Source organism: Panthera leo, chromosome B3 (genome assembly GCF_018350215.1).
Source record: "Panthera leo isolate Ple1 chromosome B3, P.leo_Ple1_pat1.1, whole genome shotgun sequence".
NCBI classification, from domain to species: domain Eukaryota; kingdom Metazoa; phylum Chordata; class Mammalia; order Carnivora; family Felidae; genus Panthera; species Panthera leo.
Window position 1 is genome coordinate 71,921,077 of NC_056684.1, and position 23,505 is coordinate 71,944,581.

The window sequence follows — 23,505 nt, forward strand, 5'->3', positions numbered from 1 at the left end:
AGTTCAGAGGCGTGACTCTAGAGTGACCCCACATTCAACAATGAGTGGTTGTGGAGGGTGACAGCAAGGGGCCAGGAGGTTGGTCCTCCCTGCTCCCTGTGGAAGTCTCACCTGTGGCTGCAGCACCACCTTGAGCGGTACTGAAAGTCTTTGCCCTGGGCTCTGTCCCGGCCCCATTATCTGAGCCTGCTGCACAGAGGAGAGTGTCACTGGCTGGGTGGAGGGTGGTGGCGGTGGCTGAGGCTGCGATGATGGAGGCTGTGGTACGATCTGGATTTTCTGCTGTGGCTGTTGCACCTGCAGCTGGATAGTTACTACTTTGGCGGGCTGCCCCTGAGCATTCTTGGCTTGAGTCAGGGCTGCCAGCTGGTTGCCCTGTAACACTATCTTGCCTGGTAGACTCCCTAGAACGACATGCCGGTGTCCTTGGGGACCTCCAGACTGTGGCTGCTGGAGGACCAGGGTGATGCGTTTCGATTCACCCTAGAGTGAAGAAAGGAAATTGCAAGAGAGGCACGACATTAAAGAATGGTATACTCTTAAATATTTACACCAATTTTCCTCATCCTAGAACCATAAAAACTGAGAGTCAGAAGACAGAGTACATTTTATTTTGTCCATCCTCCTAGCTGTCCTGACTGAGTCTTCTATCACCTCTGCCCAGTGGGTGTCAGGCCCTATTTTTGACAAACTCCTCACAGAAGGCTATCTTCTAAGGTAGTCATTCCATTTTTTGGCAGTCTGTTAGAACCGAAGTCTTTATAACCAGCCTCCTCATACCTTCTTTCCTCTGATCCTACTTATCTTAATACTACCCCCTCCCCCACAAACTCATCTGGCCCTTTATTCAGAAGTTAGAACCTCTACTTTCTTACAATAGAAACTAGCCTTTTCACTGGATAAAGGACAATCTCAGTAAGAACAGGGAAAACATATAGCTTCTGTAAGTCTTGTAAATATAAATAATGACTGTTCCCACAGCATCCAATATTTCTCATAAAACTTTATATTATACAGTACTATGAATTCTTGTTTAATGTCTGCCTTCCTGGCAGACCGTGAGCTCTGTAAGGACAGGGACCGTGTCTGTCTTGTTCAGCACCAGCGAGGCACAGTGTAAACATGTAATAAGAGCTCAAAAAATGTTAACATTAACTGCTTTCATCTAGTAAGTAGTAAATACGGGGTTGTCAACATTAACTTTAAAAAAAAAAAAAAAAGCAAAGGTAGAATTTAAACAGGATTTTCTAGAGATTGGTCTCATGTGCTCTCTTCTCACACAGTTGCTGGGCCCTCTACTAAACCAAAATTCACCTCCCCCTTTCACTCAAGTCACCTGGGTAGGTGTAGAGGTCAGTGTAACTGCAGGCTTCAGTGGGGGCCCTGTGGCCCCAGGGTTTCCAGCAGGAGCTGAACCCTTAACTGGCTGTAGGACCAGCTGCTTTACTGGTCGGCTGGGCTGGACAATGCGCTGAACAGTAGCCTGGTTCCCAGGGACCTTGGCGGCCAACACTGTATTACCAGAGACAATGGAAACACCTGGTCGAAGGGGAGTGCCGGTTAGCACTTTGGTAAAAGTAACTTTTCCACCATTGGCTGTGCCAGCCACCAGGGGCTGAGCTGTGCTGGTGATACCTTGGGCCTGAATTTGTGCCACATGGGCACCAGTGACTGAGGAGCTTGGTGGGGCCTTAAGGATAACAATCTTAGGGGCTGACTGAGGTGGTTGCCCTCCAGCACTACTGGAAGAGACAGCTGTGGCAGAGACACCCATGAAAGGATTCCCTTGGCTCAGGATCTCCTGGCTCTTGGAGACCTGCAAAAGTCCTGATGTTGGCGTCGGTGTCTGTAATACAGGTTGGGCTGGCTGCTCCTGGCTGACGGGCTGAGTGGTATAATCATGCAAAGTTAAAGATTCTGGAGCTGGAGCTGTTGATTCTTTGGGAAGTTCTGTGGGGGCTGTCTCATCTGGTGGGGGGACCAGGTCACTTGCTGATGAATTCCCCACATCACCACCTCCACCTTCCTGGTTCATCTGATCCAAGGAGTCCAGAGAGCTTGGCAGTCCAAGGGCTTCCTCAATGGGGTCTTGTGTGACCTGGTTGAAGCTGTCATCAGTCAGAGAGTCCAGGCCAAATAAATTTGGGTCATCAAACAGATCCATGATGGGGTCTGCCATCTTGGGAAAGCAATGGAGGGTACTTCCCCAAGGTCTAGGGAGGGAAGGGGAGGGGGGGTACTGGCTCTCCCCTCCCCTCCCCTATTAAGAAAAAAATGTACACAATGGAAGAGGACTACTCTTCAGGTAAAAAGAGGCAAGAAACAAGTGCATGTCAGATTGTCCTGACCTTCATGGAGCAAGATGGCTAGGTCTTCAGAGGAAGATGGTGAAACTCCTGTTGTGAGGAAGACAAATGAAAAATAAGCAAAGTTGGTGCCCTCAAAGAAAATCTCTCCTTCTTAGGTACTACCCTTTATATCAACTGGCATCAGAACAAGAAAAGAGGGAAACGTGAGGTAATCTGAGGACAAAGACACAGCAGAGAGAATACCCACATTTTTGCTTCAAACTAAATCTATAAAAGAAATAAAACCCCCTTTTTGGGCTTACACCTACACACTCTGAAGTTTCTGTCTGTCAAGAGCTTTGCTGTCTGTGTCCATTTCTTTATAATTATCATTCTTGGGTACAGATCAGGAAATTTAACATTCATTCGCCTTCTATTTGAGGTTAAGTTGACAGAGCTTTACAAGATACCAGCAACATTTCAATGAATGTAGATAAAGGCTTCTGAATGTAGATAAAGGTTTCTGAATATATTGTATTTCATAAATTTCCCTTGTATTTTATATGCTTTTACTTACTACTGGCAAAAATAACCGCTTTTAACTAAAGCTCACGGTATAATCTTGCTATACTTATAGTGTAATTTTACCCAGGAAGTTTCCCAAACTTTGTGCTAATTAACATATCAATCTATCCATACTATTTCTGTTCTCAAGTCCCTTCCCCCCTTTCTCATATTTAAGATCAAAAACTTCTTTGGCAAAAAATTCAAAGAATTGTACATTTTAGTTCCACTTATATTCCCAACTTTCTCTCTCATCGTTTCCTATATACACCCTACATTCCAGGCCAACTAGACTACACAGTTCCCCTAATGTGATTCCTATCTGCATGACTTTGCCTATTATGCTGTAGCTTCTGCCTAGAACACCCCACCCCCACTCCCAAGCATCTCTCCCATCTGAAATCTTTCCCACCTTCAAAGATCTTCCTTCTACTCTAAAAGAACCCTGAACCTCCGCCCCTTTAACCACAAAGCAATCTGTGATGACTTGGTCCTCCCACCTTCCTTAAATACCCACCAGTGTTATTCGCACCTGATTTAAAGCACTTATATTTAACAGTTAACTAAAATGACCAGTCTCTTGCCCATATCCTCCGAAGGCCCAAATGTTCCTTTGTGCAAATTATAAAAAGCTGCCTGCTCCTTAAGATGCTTGTCTGCCATCTGCTGGAAATTGTCATACTAAACATGTTATCAATGATGATAATGAATATGTGCAATGCACACCCTGCACAATCCTGCATGGTAGCCCAGCTGCTCTTTCCCCAAGAGACAAAAAGTTCCCGGATGGTAGGAACCACATCTTATTTATCTGCAGATCCCGAAAGAACCAGGAGGATATCACATACATGGTAGCTACTCAAAAAAATAGTTAACGAATTAATATATTTGCTTGCAGTATATGGAATGAACCATTCAGTCCTTACAAAAATTCGATAGTACTCCCTATTCTAAGAGGAGACAGTAGTTTCCCGTCTTGAAAAACTGTCCTACAAATAAATGAAAGCATGTTTACTAAATCCAAGTCTGAGGATTTAAGTTCATAAAAATGTTAGAATAGGTTACAACTAAAGCAAGGTATTGTAAGTACATCAACCATATAGCTAAAATGCATGAAAAACTAGCCTTTGTTCTTTGTATATGATGTCAACACTTGACAATTCAGGAAAGCCTTGCTTGATAAGACCTTCTGTCTTAAAAGACACCAGAGAAGAAACTTGTCAGTGGCACAGTACGTAGACTTTACTAAAGAATTTTCCACACAACCCACAAACTATTTTTCCCCTCAACTTATTCCAGTTATTGTTATAAAACAATATAATGTGGCTAAATATCCCCGAAACCCAGATACAAAGAGAATAGACTGATCATAGTGTACACAGGGCATCTCCACCAATGTTAAACAAGATCTCCCTTGCTTCAGTAATTGTATACCCTTCACATCTCCCCCAGGATTCATATCACTTCCTACTTCTGGCTAAACTATTCCAACTCACTCCAGCCTCTCCTATTTAATGCCTGTCCCAAAGTTGCTCAAAATGACAATCAGAAAAGTTATACATATTTCTTGATTTAATAAAAATCTACTCAATAGTTTTAACTACATCAGCTTTTTTCTAGTTATGCCCTACTTTGCTGCTAGCTTTCATCTCCTATTCACTGTCACAGATGTTGCACTAAAAAAAAAATCTAACAGTTAGGTGTCATATAAAAACTATAACACAAGTTTCCACTACTTAGAAGTTTATAAACTGCCTCTTCTTCCATGGGCAATTTTGTCCTTTCCAGTACTCCTTACTGGGGCAGAGGGAGTACTCCTTACTATTTATTCCTCCCAATGCTCTTCCTTTCCTCCACAGCAGTTCAATCACAGACAGAAATCTCACCTTTTTCATGGGAAAAACGTAGGCTAACAGTTTCTGAAATATTTCCTTACCCTCATACAACTCAAGTATAAGTTTTCAAAGGTCAATCAGTGCATTTGTCATTTATCCCCATCCCCAATTTTTGAGCCAAATTTCTTCTTCCCCTCGTTCAGTCTGGGCCCAATAGTTTAAAAACATCACCAGTGGGGCGCCTGGGTGGCTCATATGGTTAAGCGTCTGACTCTTGATTTTAGCTTGGGTCAACATCTCATAGTTTGTTTTTTTAAAAAATTTTTTTTTTTAACGTTTATTTATTTTTGAGACAGAGAGAGACACAGCATGAGCGGGGGAGGGGCCGAGAGAGAGGGAGACACAGAATCGGAAGCTGGCTCCAGGCTCTGAGCCATCAGCCCAGAGCCCGACGCGGGGCTCGAACTCGCGGACCGCAAGATCGTGACCTGAGCTGAAGTCGGACGCTCAACTGACTGAGCCACCCAGGCGCCCCAACATCTCATAGTTTGTGACATCGAGTCCTGTGTCGGGCTCTGCACTGACAGCATGGAGCCTGCCTGGGTCTCTCTCTCTTCCTCTCTCTCTGCCCCTCCCCCTGCTCATGCTCTTTCAAAATAAATAAACTTTAAAAAAATTTAAAAAGGGGGCACCTGGGTGGCTTAGTCAGTTAAGCGACCAACTTTGGCTCAGGTCATGAGCCAAAGTGAACTCATGGTTTGTAGAACTCATGATTCCAGCTCTACACTGGGCTCGCTGCTATCAGTGCAAAGCCCACTTTGGATTCTCTGTCCCCCTCTCCCTCTGCCCCTCTCTTAGCTTGTGAGCTCTCTCTCTCTCAAAAATAAATAGAACACTAAAAATAAGTAAATAAAATAAAAATAAACATTAAAAAAATCAAAAATAAAAACATCACCAGTGACTTCATGCCACACCACCAAGTTTCACCACTTCTCAGTCCCGTCACATCAACTCACCTCTACTGACCTAATTCATCTTGTATGTATGTTTTTAATCCTAGTCTCCTGCTTCTTTTCTAACTCCCATGTTTAAGTTGTCCTTGACTCTCAAAAGATGAAACCTTCTCCCAACATACCTCTAATTTTCTTCACCCCTCCATCTATTCCTACTTCATGGGTCATCCTGGCTATATCCACATCTGGTCTTTTCTACCAAGCTCAATGTATCACATGAATTCTCTTTCTATGGTTGAAATCCTGGTAGTAACAATAAGTAGATGTTAAGCATTCAAATACACGAAGCACTTAGATATCCCTCAGTAAAACAACTGCCTAGATAAAGAAATCATATCAGCCTTTTTTCATAGCGAGAATGAAAAGCTGGTGCTGGCCTATCACTGCCCCAAACAGAAACATATGTATATGCTCAAAAGGAAAGACAAGAGTTTGATGATTGCACTTAATCACTTACTATAATTTTAATTTTTTTTTTAACGTTTATTTATTTTTGAGACAGAGAGAGACAGAGCATGAATGGGGGAGGGTCAGAGAGAGAGGGAGACACAGAATCTGAAACAGGCTCCAGGCTCTGAGCGGTCAGCACAGAGCCTGACGCGGGTCTTGAACTCACGGACTGCGAGATCATGACCTGAGCCAAAGTCGGCCGCTTAACCGACTGAGCCACCTAGGCGCCCGATCACTTACTATAATTTTAAACTAATGACAGAAACCTTGGTGGGGTGGGTAGGAGTTGGGGAGAAATGGAACATGCTAGTAAGTTAGAATCCAAGGCTACCTATCTATAATCTCCATATAACAAGTTAATGCTAGACAAATACTTTATACAATAGCCTTTCATTTCACCTCCAACTATTCCTCCTCCATGAAGTAAGGATAAACCGATGTTCTTCTGCAGATTTATCACCTTTACTATAGCTCTTCTTGCTTTGTTTTTGTTTTTTAAGGAATCTACAGAGTCTCAACTCTCCTGTTTTTATTTTACAGGTCTCCTTCTCCTGGCCCATTTCAAAAACACCTTGTCTGATCATAAAGGACTTTGTTTCATACTATTATCTACTTTTCATTGCAATCTCCCCATACCTTTCAACAAAGCAGTGATTCTCAACTAGGGGCTGAAAAGTATGTGCGGTTTGGAAATGTGTACTCAATGTCATAATTTTATATTTATCAAATGGAAGAGGAAAACACATCTCATTGTTTAGGTATACTAAGTAAAACCAAACAAAATCTTGGCCACTGAAGACCTGTAAAAGGCAACTGGGGGATGGGGAGATGGGGGAGGGTGATGGGAGAAGCATGCCTGGTTTAGGAAGGGTTACCAAACATCTCTCTGGTAGGATAAGACTTCTTATGGTCTCTCAAAAGGGAGTTTATCATAATTTATTGTTTACGATGGATGAGAAACACTGCAACAGAGATTAGTCTAGCTGTCTAATAGATAAAATTACATAAAATGAACTACAAACATCCATTCTCCAGACTTATCTGTACTGCCCACCCTCTTAGAATATAATGAACTAATGCCACAGTGACAAATACTGTATTTACCAAAAAAGTATTTACCAAAATACTTTTTTGGGTAATATGCACTTCCAAAAAGTACCACCCATGCCCAGTTAACCTTTTGACTGCTCCAAGATTTGGAAAAGAACTATTTTACTTCAAAGTACAAATCTTGTTATTGGAAACTGTATCCTTTCAAGAGGATCAGCTGAAGACAGACATATACACATGTTATTGAAACACAAGATAGGTAGAAGCAGCTCAATCTAAATGAGAAATCCCTTGAAATAACCGGAAGGCCTAAAATGAAAATCACCAACGTAATTTTTGAAAAGAAGAATTTAAAAACTGTACCATGGAGACATTTATAAGACTCAAAGAGTCTCAAATCTTATAAAGAAATGGGAAATAAGCATCCAAGGTGAATGTAATCACAATTTAGGGTCAGCAAGGGATCAGGATGGAAGGACACAGACCCTAAGAAATGGAGCTCTCAACTTGGAGCCACTCAAAAGATTTCCTCAAGAAGATCAGGATCCTAGGCCATCTTCTACATCTTCACCATTCCCAATGCCAAATGTGTGGCTACTCTGTTTCTGTTTTCCCAATTATTGAAGGAAAAAGCACTCGCACCTCAATCAGAGGTATAGACATTTGGGGGCAAACATGGCTGGTAAAGTGAGCCTTTCTGAATAAACAGGGAAAGAAAGTAAAATAGGCAACTATGAAAGCTAAAAGCATGTACGTATATTCAGGGGTTAAAAGAGAAACTATAAAAATTATGTACTCATATAAAAGAAGAGAAGAAAAAAGGTAAGGAAGTGAGGGCTTGATTGAGAGGGAAACGCTACTGGAGGTGGGGGTGGCGGGGACCCGGGTACATTACCTGCTCATACTGCCGGGGTTGGTGCCAGGAAGGCCCATACAGCAAAGGGGGGAGATTTCAGGCAACTGGCGCCTCCAAAATGGAAATGAGGTACATGCACTTGACGGAGGGAGCTAGCGGGGTGCCCTCCAGGGTGGGGATGGCCAAGACGGGAAGATGCGGGGGGGGGGGGGGGGGGGGGGGGAGGGGGGGTGTGGATGCCCGGGTGGGAGCAATGTTAGGGCGGAAGCTACAGGCTGGGAGGCCCGACAAAACCTGAAGGAGAAAAGAAGCTGTGCCTCACCCCAGCGGGGTAAGAGAGGTGCCTTTACCTGCAGTGGCCGTGGGGGGCCGGTTCGCCCCTCTCGCTGTCTCTCCAGCACCAGTTCCCCCCCTTCTCCTGCGCAACCTAACTTGATGCTCCCGCCCGCCCCACGTCCTCATTGGCTAAACCCTACTGCCACTCACCAAAGGCGCAAGGACGCAAAACAGCGCAAAGGGCGGGACTAGAGAGAGCTTCCCCCTCCCCCGCCACCGCGGGTTAGGTTGAGAACGCACGGAGAGGCCTATCCGGTTTCTAGGGCCGAGGCGAAGCCTGCAGCTTGCTTGAAAAAAAAGGGGCCTGGCCAGAAGCACAATCTCCTGCTGCGGGAAACTAGTCCTGGGGATTAAATTCCCTACCACCTACACTGTATTCTGCACACCAAAGAGCGTAAACTTGGGAGGGAGGGTTCCACACTATGCCAACTCCGCCTCCCAATGAATCCCCTACCTTCTAGCAGCCCTGTCTATCCCTCTCTTATAGTGACTATACCGGATCCCACTCCCCATTAAAAGGAGCCAAATCTTAACACCATAATGGGAATGAGTCAGCCTAGTTGCTGGAATATGGGGCCTTTTACCTTTAAAAGATAAGTACTCTTTCTGCCAAAAACATAATGCTGGTTTGCATTCTTGATACCCCAACCTCTGGGCAGCAGTATCACTTTCTGGAAAGTAATCCCAGGTGCCCTCTAACAATTCCCAGACCCCTCCCTTCCAAAACACACATCCACTCCTCACCCCTAAACCTGATCTCTGACCCCCACATCACTTCTTTTGAAATTCAGCCTGTTTGACATATTGGCCAGTATCCACTTTGCAATGTCACTTTGAGGCCACTCTAATTCCCAATGAACCTAGTCAACCCCAGAATGATGGTGCCCAAGCTTAAATCCCTCAAAAGTAAACGATTGCTAAGAACAGCTGCTTACCTCCTGACCACTAGTTTCCCCTGAAATGTAACCAGCATCAACAATGAAATCCTATTTTCAGTACTCTAAGACACAACTGAGGAAAGAGATCAACTTGGCCTTAGATTTCCTACTTTTAAAGATCCTAGCATTACTGGTATTGTTAGGAACACCCAATAACACTCCTGTAAGTAGCAATTCTGTTTTCCCATTCGCTCAGACTTAAAACCTCAAAGATATCTCTGAAACCTCCTGTATCCACCATCCAATCATTTGCCAGGTCCCATTGACTCTTGCAATATATCACACACGGATTTTGGAGCTGGCAGGGCCTTTGGCAATCATATCAAGTCAACCCTCTTGTACAGATGAGAAAACTGAGGCTTACAGAGATAAGTGATTCAACTATTAAACTAAGAAGAAAGTTAGGATTCATTATCTGACTCTCTTATCTCTGCTGTCACCTCTTTATTTATGCAGTTGCTTGTGTAAAAAAAAGAAACTTCATAACTGATCCCTTTTCCTATGAATCCATTCTGCTACCAGATTAATTTCCTAAAACACAGTAAAGTCAAATCAGTCTCCTGCTTATAAGTGTTTGAAGGTTCCCTGTTACTTAAGATATAAATCTTAAGACTACATCTTGCTTTTCCAATCTTATTTCCCATTATTCTACACATATACTAGCCAAAAAACAAAATAAAAACCCCAATTTATTGTTGTCATATATTTTTCTCATATCCTAGCTAATGCTACTGCCTTCAAATTATATTCCATCCTTCTTTCATTTATTTGCCTTATCAAAATCTTATTTATCCCTTAAGATGGACATCAAAAAATACCTCTTCACTATGTCTACATTTATTGAGTGTATAATACACTAATGTGGAAATATTAGAGAATCAAAGGTGAATAAGACATAATTTCTACCCTCAGAGAACTCACAACAGGTAGGAGTATATTTGTGTATATGTGTGTGTGTGTGTGTGTGTGTGTGTGTGTTACACACACACACACACACACACACACACACACAAATATATACACACAGACTCCCATTAAGGCTCCTACCTTGGGCTATTCTGCCAATATAGGAAAGGGGCTTTTGGTTGCTGAGCAGAAAAAAAATCAAATTTCCACTATACAGCTTTTTTCTGGACTACCACAGCAGCCTCCTAAAGTGTTTCGGTGTCCCTAACCCCTCATTTCCCAGATGTATTCTCTATTCAGTAGCCAGTTAGCTAACTGAAACGCAGTTCTGCTCATGTCATTCTGTTTCAGTGGCTCCTCATCCGCCCATCAGAAAATGCTTTAACATGGCATTCAAGGCCTTCCTTAAAGGGTCTGGCCTTAACCTATTTTTTCAATCTCCTCTAATTTTGTTGTGATTTACACTTTGGCAATACTGAACTACAAAGTTCCTTAGTTTCCTCTAATGTCTCATGCTGTTTGCCATTTCTGTGCTTTGTTTTGACTTTCCTCTTATCCCTACTGCCTGAATACTCCTTTTTTGTGACCCACTTTACTTCCTTAGTTAACTCCTCCTCATCTTTTAAGAAATTACTTCCTTGATAACCTTTTTCTTCTACCCTCTCCATATATATATATATATATATAGGAAAAAAAAAGCTGTATAGTATCAATTTGATTTTTTTTTTTTTTCTGCTCAGCAACCAAAAGCCCCTTTTCTATATTGGCAGACTAGCTCAAGGCAGGAGTCTCAATGGGAGGCTGGATCTTACCTCCCACTATAGGGGGGTGGCCTGTTGGAGAAGATGGGAAATTGGATGGTGGGGGGGTCACCTCCTTTTCCTGGCAAAGACAAAGTACACATGTGACCCAAACTACTTTAAGTGGACAGTCCTATAGGGAATTTTGACTTTGAAGAGGTAATGCAAAGACCCAGAACCAACTCAACAATACTCAGCAATGGAAGACACTTGAGTTCTACTATAGCATCCTGAACAGACTATTCAGTGGTGTTAACCCTGGACATGTTCTCTATATCTCTAACCTCCCTTAGTTTTCAGATCATTTTCTAAACCAGACTGTCTAGCATTCCCATTGATTTTGTGAGCTGCACAGTATCATTCCAATAAATCCCCTTTCTGCTTAAATTAGCCAAAAGATGATTTCTGTTGTTTGTAACCAAGAACCCTAACAAGGAGATTAGTGCCTGGATCATAGCAATGTGGGTCAAAAGGTAATGATAAGAAAGAAGGGACAGAGCTGAGTAATATTTAGGGAATAAAAATCCATAGAACCTAAAGTTTAGAGAAAGAGGAGTTTAGCTATGTTTAGTCCAGCCATGTTGAATCTGAGTTGCCTCGAGCAGTTCAAGTTAGTAAAATTTGATAGGAGGTTGGATGTATAAATCGGAAAGTTGGCTTGGTGATAGATTTAAAGTACTCAGTATCTAACTAAAAGTGCTGAGTGGAGATTGCCCAGGGGGTATGTAAAGCAGAGCAAGTATACAAAAAAACTGCATCAATACCATTGAGAGACAACAGAGAATGTTGGAGTCTGTGAAGGACTGAAGAATCCAAGAGAGTGTAGCTGCTAGTCAGCTCTAGTTAATTGTTGGCATATGGAAATGCACACCCAAGGTTGAGAGAGAACTTCAGATTTTTCAAATGCCAGAAATAGAGTTTTATGTAAATCTAGGTTTTAAATGTAGACAACTAATTTTTAAAAAACACACTTTAAACACTGCAGGCTAACCAAAACATGTAGTTGGAAACCCAAGTGTTGAGATTTTTGATTCAGAGTGAGAAAAGTTAGGAGGAACCCAGGAGAACATCAGGATTTAAGAATTGGAAAAAGCGAGGCGGGGGGCGGGGGGGCGCCTGGGTGGCTCAGTCGGTTAAGCGTCCGACTTCGGCTCAGGTCACGATCTCGCGGTATGTGAGTTTGAGCCCCGCGTCGGGCTCTGTGCTGACTGCTCAGAGCCTGGAGCCTGTTTCAGATTCTGTGTCTCCCTCTCTCTCTGACCCTCCCCCGTTCATGCCCTATCTCTATCTCAAAAATAAATAAACGTTAAAAAAAATTAAAAAAAAAAAAAAAAAAACCATCATTGGAATAAGCGGGCAGCATACAACTCTTGATCTTAAGGTTGTGAGTTCAAGCCCCATGTTGGGCACAGAGCCTACTCAACCAGTGGGTGGAGGGATGGGTAAAATAGGTGATGGGGATTAAGGAGTATATTTAGTGTGATAAGTACCAGGTGTTGTATGGAAGTGTTGAATCACTATATTATACACCTGAAACTAATATTATACTATTTTAACTAGAATTTAAACAAAAATTCAAAAAAAATTTTTTTAAAGAGTCAAATAAGCTACACCTAAGTAGGTAGAGAAGGAAAAGCTAGAGAAGCAAACAGTGCAAGTCACAGAAGCAAACAGAGTAGAGAACTGCAGGGGGAAAGAGTGACCAATTATATCAAATAAAGCAAAAATGTCTGACAATATAATAATTTTTAAATGTCCACTGGGTATAATAATTGAAAGCCTTCTTAATTCCTACTTTTCACTGTCAAACCCAAGTAATCAGTCCCTTTTGAGCTTTCACGGCTTTTTTTGTTAAGTATTCTTTTAGGATAAGTATCTTCTACTTTATTATTTTAGTTATATTTGTACATGGAGGTATAATGAACATTGAAGTCAGAGGGACATGGATTCAAATTTCTGTCCCACCAAGTACATTAACCTTTCTGAATCTAGTTCATTCTTCCGTACAAAAGGGAATCAAGTTACAGTGCCATTAATGAGGATTAATGAAACACCTAACACAGTATTTGGCACATAAACACTATGTCCTAGGAGGTACTCAACTAATGTTGCTGGATATATTGTCGGGAAAAAAATTTACCTACCTAGGAGATGCTAGTCAGTCTTAGAGGGGATCACCACCCAGATTAATGGCCTCCAAAATACTTTGTTAATTTCAGCCAGGTAATATCTATATTACTTGAATGTACACTCAGGCTCTCTTCCTCTATATTATATCTAATTTAAGGCAAAAAGGAACAACTACAGTTTAGATTCTAGAGTCTGAAGATTATGTTCAACTAACTGGCTTTAGTCAGCCTAAACCTGCTCTAGATAGATGTTCTAAGTCACTAGTATCCAACCTTAAGTGGTGAGAGACCTAAATTAAGAATCTCAGGGATCCAAGAAGGATCACATAAATTTTAGAAAAACCATTCCCACTCTCACACACTTTTTTCAGACAGCTTCCAGGACATCAGGATGACTTTTCTGGTTTTCTTTCTATCTCTCTGGCCACTTCTGCTTTGCTACTCTTCTCTACCAGCCTTTCATTGTTGAAGCTCACCAAGGTTTGGTCCTAAGCCCTCTTTAATTCTTTCTGTACTTTCTTTTCAAGAATGTCTAATTTACATACATGGCCTCAACTATTATTATTTCCTTCAACAAATGATCTATATGCTTATATTTCTCATTTATATCTCTGGGCAAGAGGTCAACCCTGGACTCTGGACCCCATACATCTACTTGCTTACTCAATGGCTTTTCTTGGTAGTGTCTCCAATCTCCTTGGCTTACTCACTTGTTCAATTCTCCCTATAAAGGCTTATTACCTCAAGGAGGCTGATTCCTTGGTAGTCTGCCTAGTCTCCTTCATCTCCACCACCACACATGCACACACACAAAGAGGGTAATCATCTTCCAACAGTCACGGCTGCAGAGACCAGAAAATCTCTTCCTTACCATCATATCCATTATTTTAAAATCCTACCTTTACCTCCTAAATATCCCTCAAATGCATCCACTTGTCTCCACTGCCATTCTAGATCAACTTACCATCCCCACTTCCCTGAACTATTATTGCAAGTGCCTTCTAACTGCTTTTCCTCCATTCTGCCTATTTAACTCTAACTTACCCTTCAAAGCTCATTTCGACATCATCATTTCAAAGAAAAGCTTTTCCTGATGTCACAAACAAAAACAGCCAAATTTACTGAGTGTATATTATGTGCCAAGCATTCTTCTAAACAATTAAAATTCATTAACATATTCAATTTTATTAAGTCTGGAATCTCTCTCTTTTTTTTAACAGACAAGGAAACAGGCACCAAGAGATTTGCCAACATCCCACAGCTAGTGAAAAATAGTACCACATTCAAATTTAGGCAGTGTGGCTTCAGAAGTCACATTCTTAATCACCTTACTGTAGTATGCTTTAGGTTAGATGCCCCCATGATAAATTCTCCTGTAATATCCATAACTTTATTTTTGTAGTGAGATTAAATAACTGATTATAGAATCAGTTGTTTGATGTTACTGCCTCCGCCATTAGAATGTAAGTTCCACAAAGGCAAAAACTGTGTATGACTTATTACACTATTCCCTTTGCTTCTCAGGTGGTAATAGGCATTTAATGCACTTTTCTTGAGGAACTGCATTTTCTTTCCCTTTTTTTTTTTTTTTTTAAGATTTTATTTTTAAGTAATCTCTACACCCAATGTGGGACCTGAACTTACAACCCAGACATCAAGATATCAAGAGTCGCATGCTCCACCAACTGAGCCAGGGAGCGCCCCGGGAGTGCATTTTCAACTTCTAGCAAAGGTGTGTGGGAGTGGGGCTGTGGAGAGGTAATGGGGAGGTTTCTGAGCAAGAGCAAGGGCTTCCCTCAGACTGCAGATAATAAATGGGCAGAGGCATGTTTCCTACCAGAAACATTCATTCAGAAGACGCATTATAGAATCTTCACTTTTGAGAATGTGGAGTTGACAGAGCTTTTACATAGAGTCAAAGGGGTTACATACAATATACATAAAAGACTATTTTCTATAGTGTGATAATCAGTATTGAAAATAATGAAATTTTAGTTACCTCCTTTGGGCTTGGGACCATAAAGCCTCAGTGGCAGCCAATTTAAAACTGCGGCAAGAAGCAAATAGATGACACTATACCCATATGACCCAACTAGGGCATGGATTCATTTTCAAGTCAGCCTCAATGTAGATTTTTTTTTTCCAGTAAAACTCTACAGTTTTCCCTATGTCTAAAGACAGAAAATAAGAGCCTAATCTTTAAGGATCATGGCCCATAGGTCGAGTTAGACTGATCTGGAAAAGTACTTCTTTGCTGGCACATGGTCACCAAGGTGAAAATAACATTCTGGGTTCCAGCTGAAGAATATCTAACTGGATCAACATATCCACCTTGTATGATGCCACTTTTGGGCATCCGGTATAAGTAACAATATATACAATTTAGGTAATAAAGTCCTAGGCCTCCGTATGCTCCCCCCATCCCCACACACATAGCACTCTTTCAGGCACTTTTTTAACTGAGCCAAGTGTACATACATTTGCTCAGCCTAACAGAAAAATATAAACTTTTACTTAATTATTTATGAGATATTATTTTCACTGCAACATTTATGTTTAAAAAAAGTGTATGTGGCGAAGGGAGGAGAAACATTATAAACCACTGTTATTATCATACTTGGGCTTCCAGGCACAAAAATGACCTCATGGGACATGGTACTGATGAAAATTTAGTGAGCTAGTTTGACTTGCATTGGCTAAAAAATGGAGTTATTTGGAAGACTGACCAAATGAATTTCCTCTGTAGAGCTTAGTATTTCATATATCTTATCTTTAAAATAAGTTAAATAAAAGAAACAAACTATTATTCTTTTTTTTCCCCTTTTAACAGAGATACAAAGACAAAAATCAATTTTTGAAGAAAGGTTCTTCAACTGCTTAAGGTACAGCTTTAACAGGCTACAGAATGCTTACCTGTCTAATGTCATGGTCAAAGACAGTTCTCTCACAGGGGTCAGCACTGAACTTTTCAATGGGGGGGAGGCTGGCTAATGAATGGGGTTTTGAAGTCGGACAGACCAGAGTCCCACTCCTGGCTAAGTTACCTAACCTCGCTAAGTCTCATTTTTCCTCTTCTGTAAAATGAAGCTACTAACGTCACATACATTTCAGGGTTCCTCTGAAGACTAAAAGATAAGGTCCACTGTTTGGCACATAGTAGGCAAATGAAAAGGAGTTTATTATTCCCTATGCAATAATTTGAAAGAGTACCATTAAAGGTTTCTCTCAAAGCAAAATCACTCCTTAGAGACTTGGCTGTGCTGGTCTACTAAGCAGAATGGTAGGATACTGAAATAGATGTAAAAGTTTCACAATTAGAATAGCAGGACTGCTGGGCAAGATGAAAAGACTCTGAGAAAGCAGTATAGCCCTTTAACCTTAAAACCACGGAACAGACTTCAACCAGCACTGGTGTCTAGGGCAACATTCAGGTAATTCAATTAATCATTTTTTGTGTTTGTAGGAATGATGCCAGTGTCTTTCTCACAGTACTCCATTTACTTCACAATGCCTGTGGTGGGAACATAGAAGCCTCCAATTGACTAGGGTGCCCCTTGGTAGTTCACATGCTTCCATTTAACTGCCTCAACTTTTGACTCCCATGACTTTCAGAAGAGCAGTGAATGGAAACAACCATTATATATATGTGCGCGCGCGCGCACACACACACACACACACACACACACACACACACACACACTTAAGGCCTCATGAAGAAGGTGCCCCCCAGTAGGAGGCACACCTGAAAAACAGGCACATTTTATAGGAGAACTGATGTATAAATAAAGAGCTGACTCATATGCTCCACTCCCCAGACAAGAGGAAAAAAGAACTTTACTGAGTAGAAGCAATGAAGAATGTAACACGGATGAAAGGTCCATGCTCATGCAACTTGGTAGCCCCTATTTAAAAATCCAGAAAAATCAGGGCATCCGGGTGGCTCAGTCAGTTAAGATTCCAACTTTAGCTCAGGTCATGATCTCGCAGTTTGAGAGTTCAAGCCCCACGTCAGGCTCTGTGCTGACAGCTAGGAACCCAGAGCCTGCTTGGAATTCTCTTTTTCTCTCTGTCTGCCCCTTCCCCACTCACACTCTGTCTCTTTCAAAAATAAATAAATAGGGGCGCCTGGGGGGCTCAGTCAGCTAAGCGTCTGACTTCGGCTCAGGTCATGATCTCACAGTCCGTGAGTTTGAGCCCCGTGTTGGGCTCTGTGATGACAGCTCAGAGCCTGGAGCCTGCTTCAGATTCTGTGTCTCCCTCTCTCTCTGCCCCTCCCCTGCTCATGCTCTGTCTCTCTCTGTCTCAAAAATAAATAAAAACACTTAAAAAAAATTTAAAAAAATAAAGACATTTAAAAATAAATAAATAAAAATAAAAATCCAGAAAAATCTTCCTATCAGTTTACTTAGGTAGATGTTTTACTGATGTGTATCTGATATCTGTAACAGAAAGTGAAAATTACATTCCATTAGGAAATTCTGTTATGATTTGGGCTCTAAATAGACAGCTAAACTACTGAAACCACTGATTTCTTCTAGAACAACCAAAATGAAATTCCCATGTCACTAATAGACAATGTACCTCTGAATACCCATGTCCCAAAGGAATAAATCCCCAAGATGTAGTGTATCCCTAAAGTATGTCGTGGGAAGAAAAAAAAAAAAAACGAAAAGCAGGATATTCCAAAGGTTTCTATAACGACCATGAGAGACAACTTGAGAAACCTGAAACACTTTACAGCTCCTGAATGATGAAATTAAGAATTCAGTTAATATATCCTTTCTCAGAAAGATACAGAGTTTTAGAAGAAATGTAGACTCTCAAAACAAAAAGGTGTTTTTATGGAATTACAAATTACTAGAATATTGGGACATTACCAAAAGGATTAGAACTACTGACAAAAGGATTAAGTAGCTGACATACAGAGGAGAAAAAAAAGCAGTCTTATTATTTTGTAGTAATTTCAGTAGTATGTCATTTAATTACCTTTTTAAAATGAAATAAACTTTGAAAAGACCAAATGAAATGAAGCCATACACAATAAATTTCTATGGAAATGTACAGAGGAGATAATTCAGGGATGTTTCCATTCTTTCAATGATAAAGCCAATCTTTTCCTAAAAACTATGCATAAGAATAAGTAATTTTTAAAATTCTTTTTTTTTTTTTTTTTAATGTTGATTTATTTTGGGGAGACAGAAAGAGTGCAAGCAGGGGAGGAGCAGAGAGAGAGAGAGGGAGACACAGAATCTGAAGCAGGCTCCAAGCTCTGAGCTGTCAGCACAGAGCCCAACACGGGGCTCAAACCCATGAAGTACAGGATCATGACCTCGGCCGAAGTCAAATACTCAACCGACTGAGCCACCCAGGCTCCCTAATTTTTAAAATTGTCTTTGAAATCTTTTTGTACATTAACTTGATTATGAGTGAGTGTGATGCTCTGGAAATTCTTATCAAACAAACAAGTGAGAATATACTTGGATAGTCAGAATTTGAAGGCGCTAGAACATTGTCTAGATTCCCTGTGCTGCTCTACTGCTTGGAATATATTCCAATATATCCATTGCTGCTGAACACAAATGTAAAACAATTATCTATGCCAGTCTACTTTCTGTTTGTGCCTGCTGGATTTTTTTTTTTTATTATATTATATCATACATGGGTGGGTAAAAATTACTTGCTTTTTTTTTTTAAGTCTCCTGCTGCACTCTTAAGGCAACAATTAAGATTAAGACTATTTTAAAGTTAGTCTAAAAAAACAACTGAATAAAAGGCATAGAATATCAGTCTAAAAAAAAAGATACTTTAAAGTTGACCACTTATGCTACATGTGACATTAAACAACCAAGAGCCTATGTGAAGGATAGAAAGTAATGGATCATAAAAGGGCAAAAGAAACGTTACCTACAGAAGAGCTTAATGAGAAATCTAGAGACTAACACACTTTGTAGTTTAAATTTAAAACATCCAGTAACTACAAAGACATAGACTTACTTTGCAACATAAATACAATGAAAATCTTAAAGGCAATATGAAATAGAGTGAAAGAACACACAAAAAAAGCTACATTACAACTTGATACACTTGCACAAACAAAACAAAACAGAGGTTAAGGTGAGGAAAGGTTATCCAGGATAAAATTCAGAATGTAATAAAGGATTAAATAAACCTTTAGGCCAAAATAAACGGTTGATACAACAGCTTTGTTTTATAAATATACAACTGAGTACAAGGTACCGAAAGAACACATCTTAAGAACTAGGGTCTCTTTACATATCTTAAAAGGCTTCAACAATGGAACACCTGGGTGACTCAGTCAGTTGAATGTCTGACTTCAGATCAGATCACGACCTCATGGTTCATGAGTTTGAGCCCTGCATCAGGCTCGCTGCTGTCAGCGCAGAGCCTGCTTCGGATCTTCTGTCCCGCTCTATTTCTGCACCTCCCCACGCCCCCCTGTTCGCTCACTCTCTCTCAAAAATAAATATTTTTTTAATAAAGGTCTCAACAAGACATAAGCAAAAAAGGCACAATATCAGTGAATTAAAACAAAAAGCAAAGTGAACAAAATCATAATAGAAGGATGAAAGGAAGATTACCAACTTTGTGAGGAAAAGACTAAAAAAATCAACTGAAGAAGAGATAATGAAAAGTTCAACCAAGTAAAATATGAAATGATACTGTTATCAATGAATCGACTGCTAAGGTAAAACAGTAAATACAGGTGAGTCACAGCAGGGCAAGGTAGGTCACGTGAAGACCACAGATCAGGGACTTGCCCAAATGCAAGTCCAGAAGTAGAGTGACTCCTAGGGGTAAGGGCGGAGGAGCCAGAAAATATTTGTCTTGTTTATTCCCCAGGTATCAGGCTCAATGCAGGCTTAGAAGACAATTTAACTCTTGCAAGGCAGTGGACAAACAGTATCTTCAAAGCATAAACATTTATCTCCATGCTACGTTAAAATGTTACAGTCCTTCCACAGATGAGAATATCAAATCTCATTCTTTCAGTAAGCAAATACAGTTAGTTCTTGGCACCACAAATTAATCTTAAGTGGTAGTTTAGGTTAAAAACATCTCACCCTTTTCAAAGGAGATGGGTACATTAGTTTCTCTGAAAGACTGATTCCCCCTCACCATCCTAACTAACCTATCAGAACTCTATCTTACCTATCACTATCAGATTCTTCAAATAAAATGTCAAGTTTTTTCCTGTTATAACTAAACTCTGCAGTGGTGGTGACCACAATGCCAAGATTCTTCCACCTCATCACCTGGTGGTGCTGTAGAGAAGACTGTCCCAGAAAATACAAGACCTGTTTCCTGGTGATTCACAATCAGCTCGGTAGATTTCTCTCCCTTTCTATCATTTTCTATCCATGTCAGTTTCCAAACTGACAAAATCAAAAGGCCAGATGCACAGGATAGATCAAACATGGGGAAGGTGTGTGAACTGTGCAAGTACCCCTACACTGCTCCATCAAATCCCTGATTCCATCCATTACTCCTTCACCACTTCAGTTTTAACCCTTCCCCCAGGCCTGTCCCGTCACACTCGCCCACCCTCTCTTTGGGCCAATGTCCTTCATCATGCCTTGCAGACCCACTTGTGTGCCACTCTTGTAACCCAGGTCTTCTTAAGTAGAAAATGTTTTATCATAACGCTCTTTTAAGAGGTGGGATAAGTCCAAAACACCACAATTTGTTCTGAAAGCTATTTGGTGACCACTACAAAAGAAATTCCTAAGCAGAGGCATGATCTAATTAACTAACAGAGGAACTTACTCAAATCCAAAACTCCCCCTCTACCATCCACCGTGTCCCACACCAGATAGGGCCTCAGCTGATTCTAAGGATAACCCTGTTAGAGAATCCCTGACTGAACTCAAAGGCTCGGAACAACGTGAAGAGTAAGTAATCTGTGGATGCTAGTGTGAGAGTAGGATGCAGTAGTTACCAATAATGCAGCTCCTGTGGCTTCAACGTGGGGCGTTCCACTAGGACAAGACATCAGAGTTCTAAGTCTTCGACCCCTAGCTCACTATGCTCAGTCATTGAAAAGAGATTGGTCCATCTAGACACCCCCACTATACACCTCTCTGAAGACCTTAATCACTTCACGACTGTCCCTTAAGGGCAAGAGCCGCTGCACTTGCACAGTTGCTGCAATGGCTGGAAAATTTCCTGCGACACTAGAGACAGGTAAATAAAGAAATTGCAGTCGCTCCGAGGCAGGGGGAGGGGTCTTCTGCTAGTGAAGAGTTTACATAATGCAACAGAAGACCAGTAAGCTCTGCAGACCTGTCAATGGAGACGCCAAGGCTTGAGCTCCTCTCTTCCCACCATCTCTAAATACTCTCCAAAAACCCGATCTGCCCTCCCAGAGACCCACGAAATTACACCTAATAATGTATAACAATATGCACACGCTCGCCCTAAGCTTTCCTACCCACTTTTGTTACTAAAATACAAAAAAGCAGACAAAAAAGAAAAAAAACACACAAAAAACCCTAACCTCCCACTTCTGAGTCCAAAGTATGGAATAACCAAACGCAGCCGGGGAGTTTTCTCTCCGCTAAAGGGGCAAGCAGGACAAGGAGCTGCCCCAAATCGACACCACGCCCTGTAATGCAATGACAAGCCCTAAAAACCCCACAGCGGCGGGGCAGCCCCCTTCGCGGCTTGGCCCGGCTGGGGCCCCGCGGCCCAGCAGCCGCCCTCTCCCCCGGCCTTTCACAAAGGAGAATGGTTCAGTCCAGAGCATCACCCAGCACCTGATCCCTCACAACTGGGGGACGGGCAAGGAGCGGGGGAGCGAGGAGGAGAATGAGTTATGGAAACCAATTCTAAGAGCTTTAGTTTTGCAAAGACTCTTGGACCAGCACTGGTGAGCAGGCATGAGCGGGAAGCCTACCTGAACAAGTCCTGGTGCTTCCTTTCCAGCCAGCGTTTCAACTCACCCTTTCGGAGAACAAGGCGCCTTCCGGCGGAGCATGGCCAGCCCTCGCCTCAATCTAGCTTGCTGGTAGTCCATTCTCCCTCGGCTCCTCCCACCTCCGCTCCCACCCACCAATGGTAGGGCTGACGCCCGGCCTCTTCCAGCAAGGTAGTGTGAGCGCCATCCAGGAAGTCTCTGGAGGGTGGGAGGTCCTAAAAGGCTGAGAAGGGTACGTAGGCAACCACAGATATGCCTGATTGAAAATAAAATCTGGCGGCAGCTTGTCTCTGACTGCTCAGTTCACAGGCGTTCAGGCCTCTCGGTATCTTTTTTTTTTTTTTTTTTTTTTTTTTGACCCCCGCCGGTGGGGGCGCTCTAAACTAAAACATTTAGTTACCTGTCTCAGGGAAGCCATCTTGAATCGGGCCGGTGCCTTGGGGACGGGGAAGAGGAAGGAGTGCTTAAGGAATTTGAAGCCCTTTCCGGAGTTCCGTCGAACTACTTAGGTCCAGCCCTCACATACTTCATATAACCAGAATGTCCCCAGTCACCATGGGCTGGAAGAGGGCTCAGCGTAGTTGGAGGCAACCACCACCCCCCTCTCATAGGAGTGAAGAGACCTTACCAAAATCACAGCAGCAACAAAAGTCAATTTTTTGGAATGAGAGTGGATTTTCCCAGTCCTAGGAAAATCCTTTATAGACACCTCACTCCTCATAAGCTATGTATCTATTCTAGGTGCTTCCAATCCTAATGCTTCACTTACAAGTTTTCCAGTTTGAGTTTGACAGTATCCGGGACTGGGAGTTTCTTATAAATGAACAGGATTTAGGAATTTTTTTTTTAAGGGCCCCAAATTCATCACTAGACTCCAACAATGTGTGAATATGAGTAGAACACATGATAGAGGTCTTCCAGAAGAGATTATGTGTGAGGAAGGCCATTAGTGAGGACAGCCTTACACTTCCGTGTTTCCTAGTCTAAATCTCTATTACAACTTGCTACAGGAAGGTTTTGCTTTTTGAAATTGAGTGAAGTGAATCCTTCCAGATCATAAAAAGGAATTTCTCAGGGAATAATATATTTGCATAGTCAAACATAGTAGGCACTCAGGGTCAGTAAGGAATCAAAGCAATACTTTTTGCCACAGGAGTGGTAAGACTTGGCCCAAAACATTTCCCTGTATATTGAGCAAAATCCGTTGGCCAAATTTCCCCTTGGCTACTTACTGCCATTATCATTATCAATTTGAGGTATTAGAATTTACCAAAACAATATACCAGCCGTGCCATTGGTGTGTGTCTGTAAATGCATATACAGCAATGATCTTAATTTTTATGTTTCTGGAATAAAAACCAATAGGTTCCTTCTGCTTATTTGGTACAAAATAAACCTATCAAAC

The 23,505-nt window shown here is 41.6% G+C and overlaps 1 protein-coding gene across 7 annotated transcripts in view; it reads right to left on the minus strand.

Annotated features, from left to right (window-relative positions):
* Positions 1-22,277, minus strand: part of CHD8 (chromodomain helicase DNA binding protein 8) — a 61,555-nt gene extending 39,278 nt beyond the window's left edge. The window contains exons 1-4 of one of the 7 annotated variants that reach the window (XM_042942646.1): positions 8,407-8,965; positions 2,349-2,396; positions 1,337-1,539; positions 112-483 (exon numbers count right to left, since the gene is read on the minus strand). In XM_042942646.1, coding sequence (XP_042798580.1) covers positions 112-483; positions 1,337-1,539; positions 2,349-2,396; positions 8,407-8,518 — 735 coding nt within the window. In that variant the 5' untranslated portion in view covers positions 8,519-8,965. Of the gene's footprint in view, positions 1-111; positions 484-1,336; positions 2,397-8,406; positions 8,966-22,079 lie in introns of those variants that run through there. The other 6 variants (XM_042942645.1, XM_042942641.1, XM_042942644.1 and 3 more) reach the window with 6 other exon arrangements.
* Positions 22,278-23,505: the final 1,228 nt, after the last annotated feature.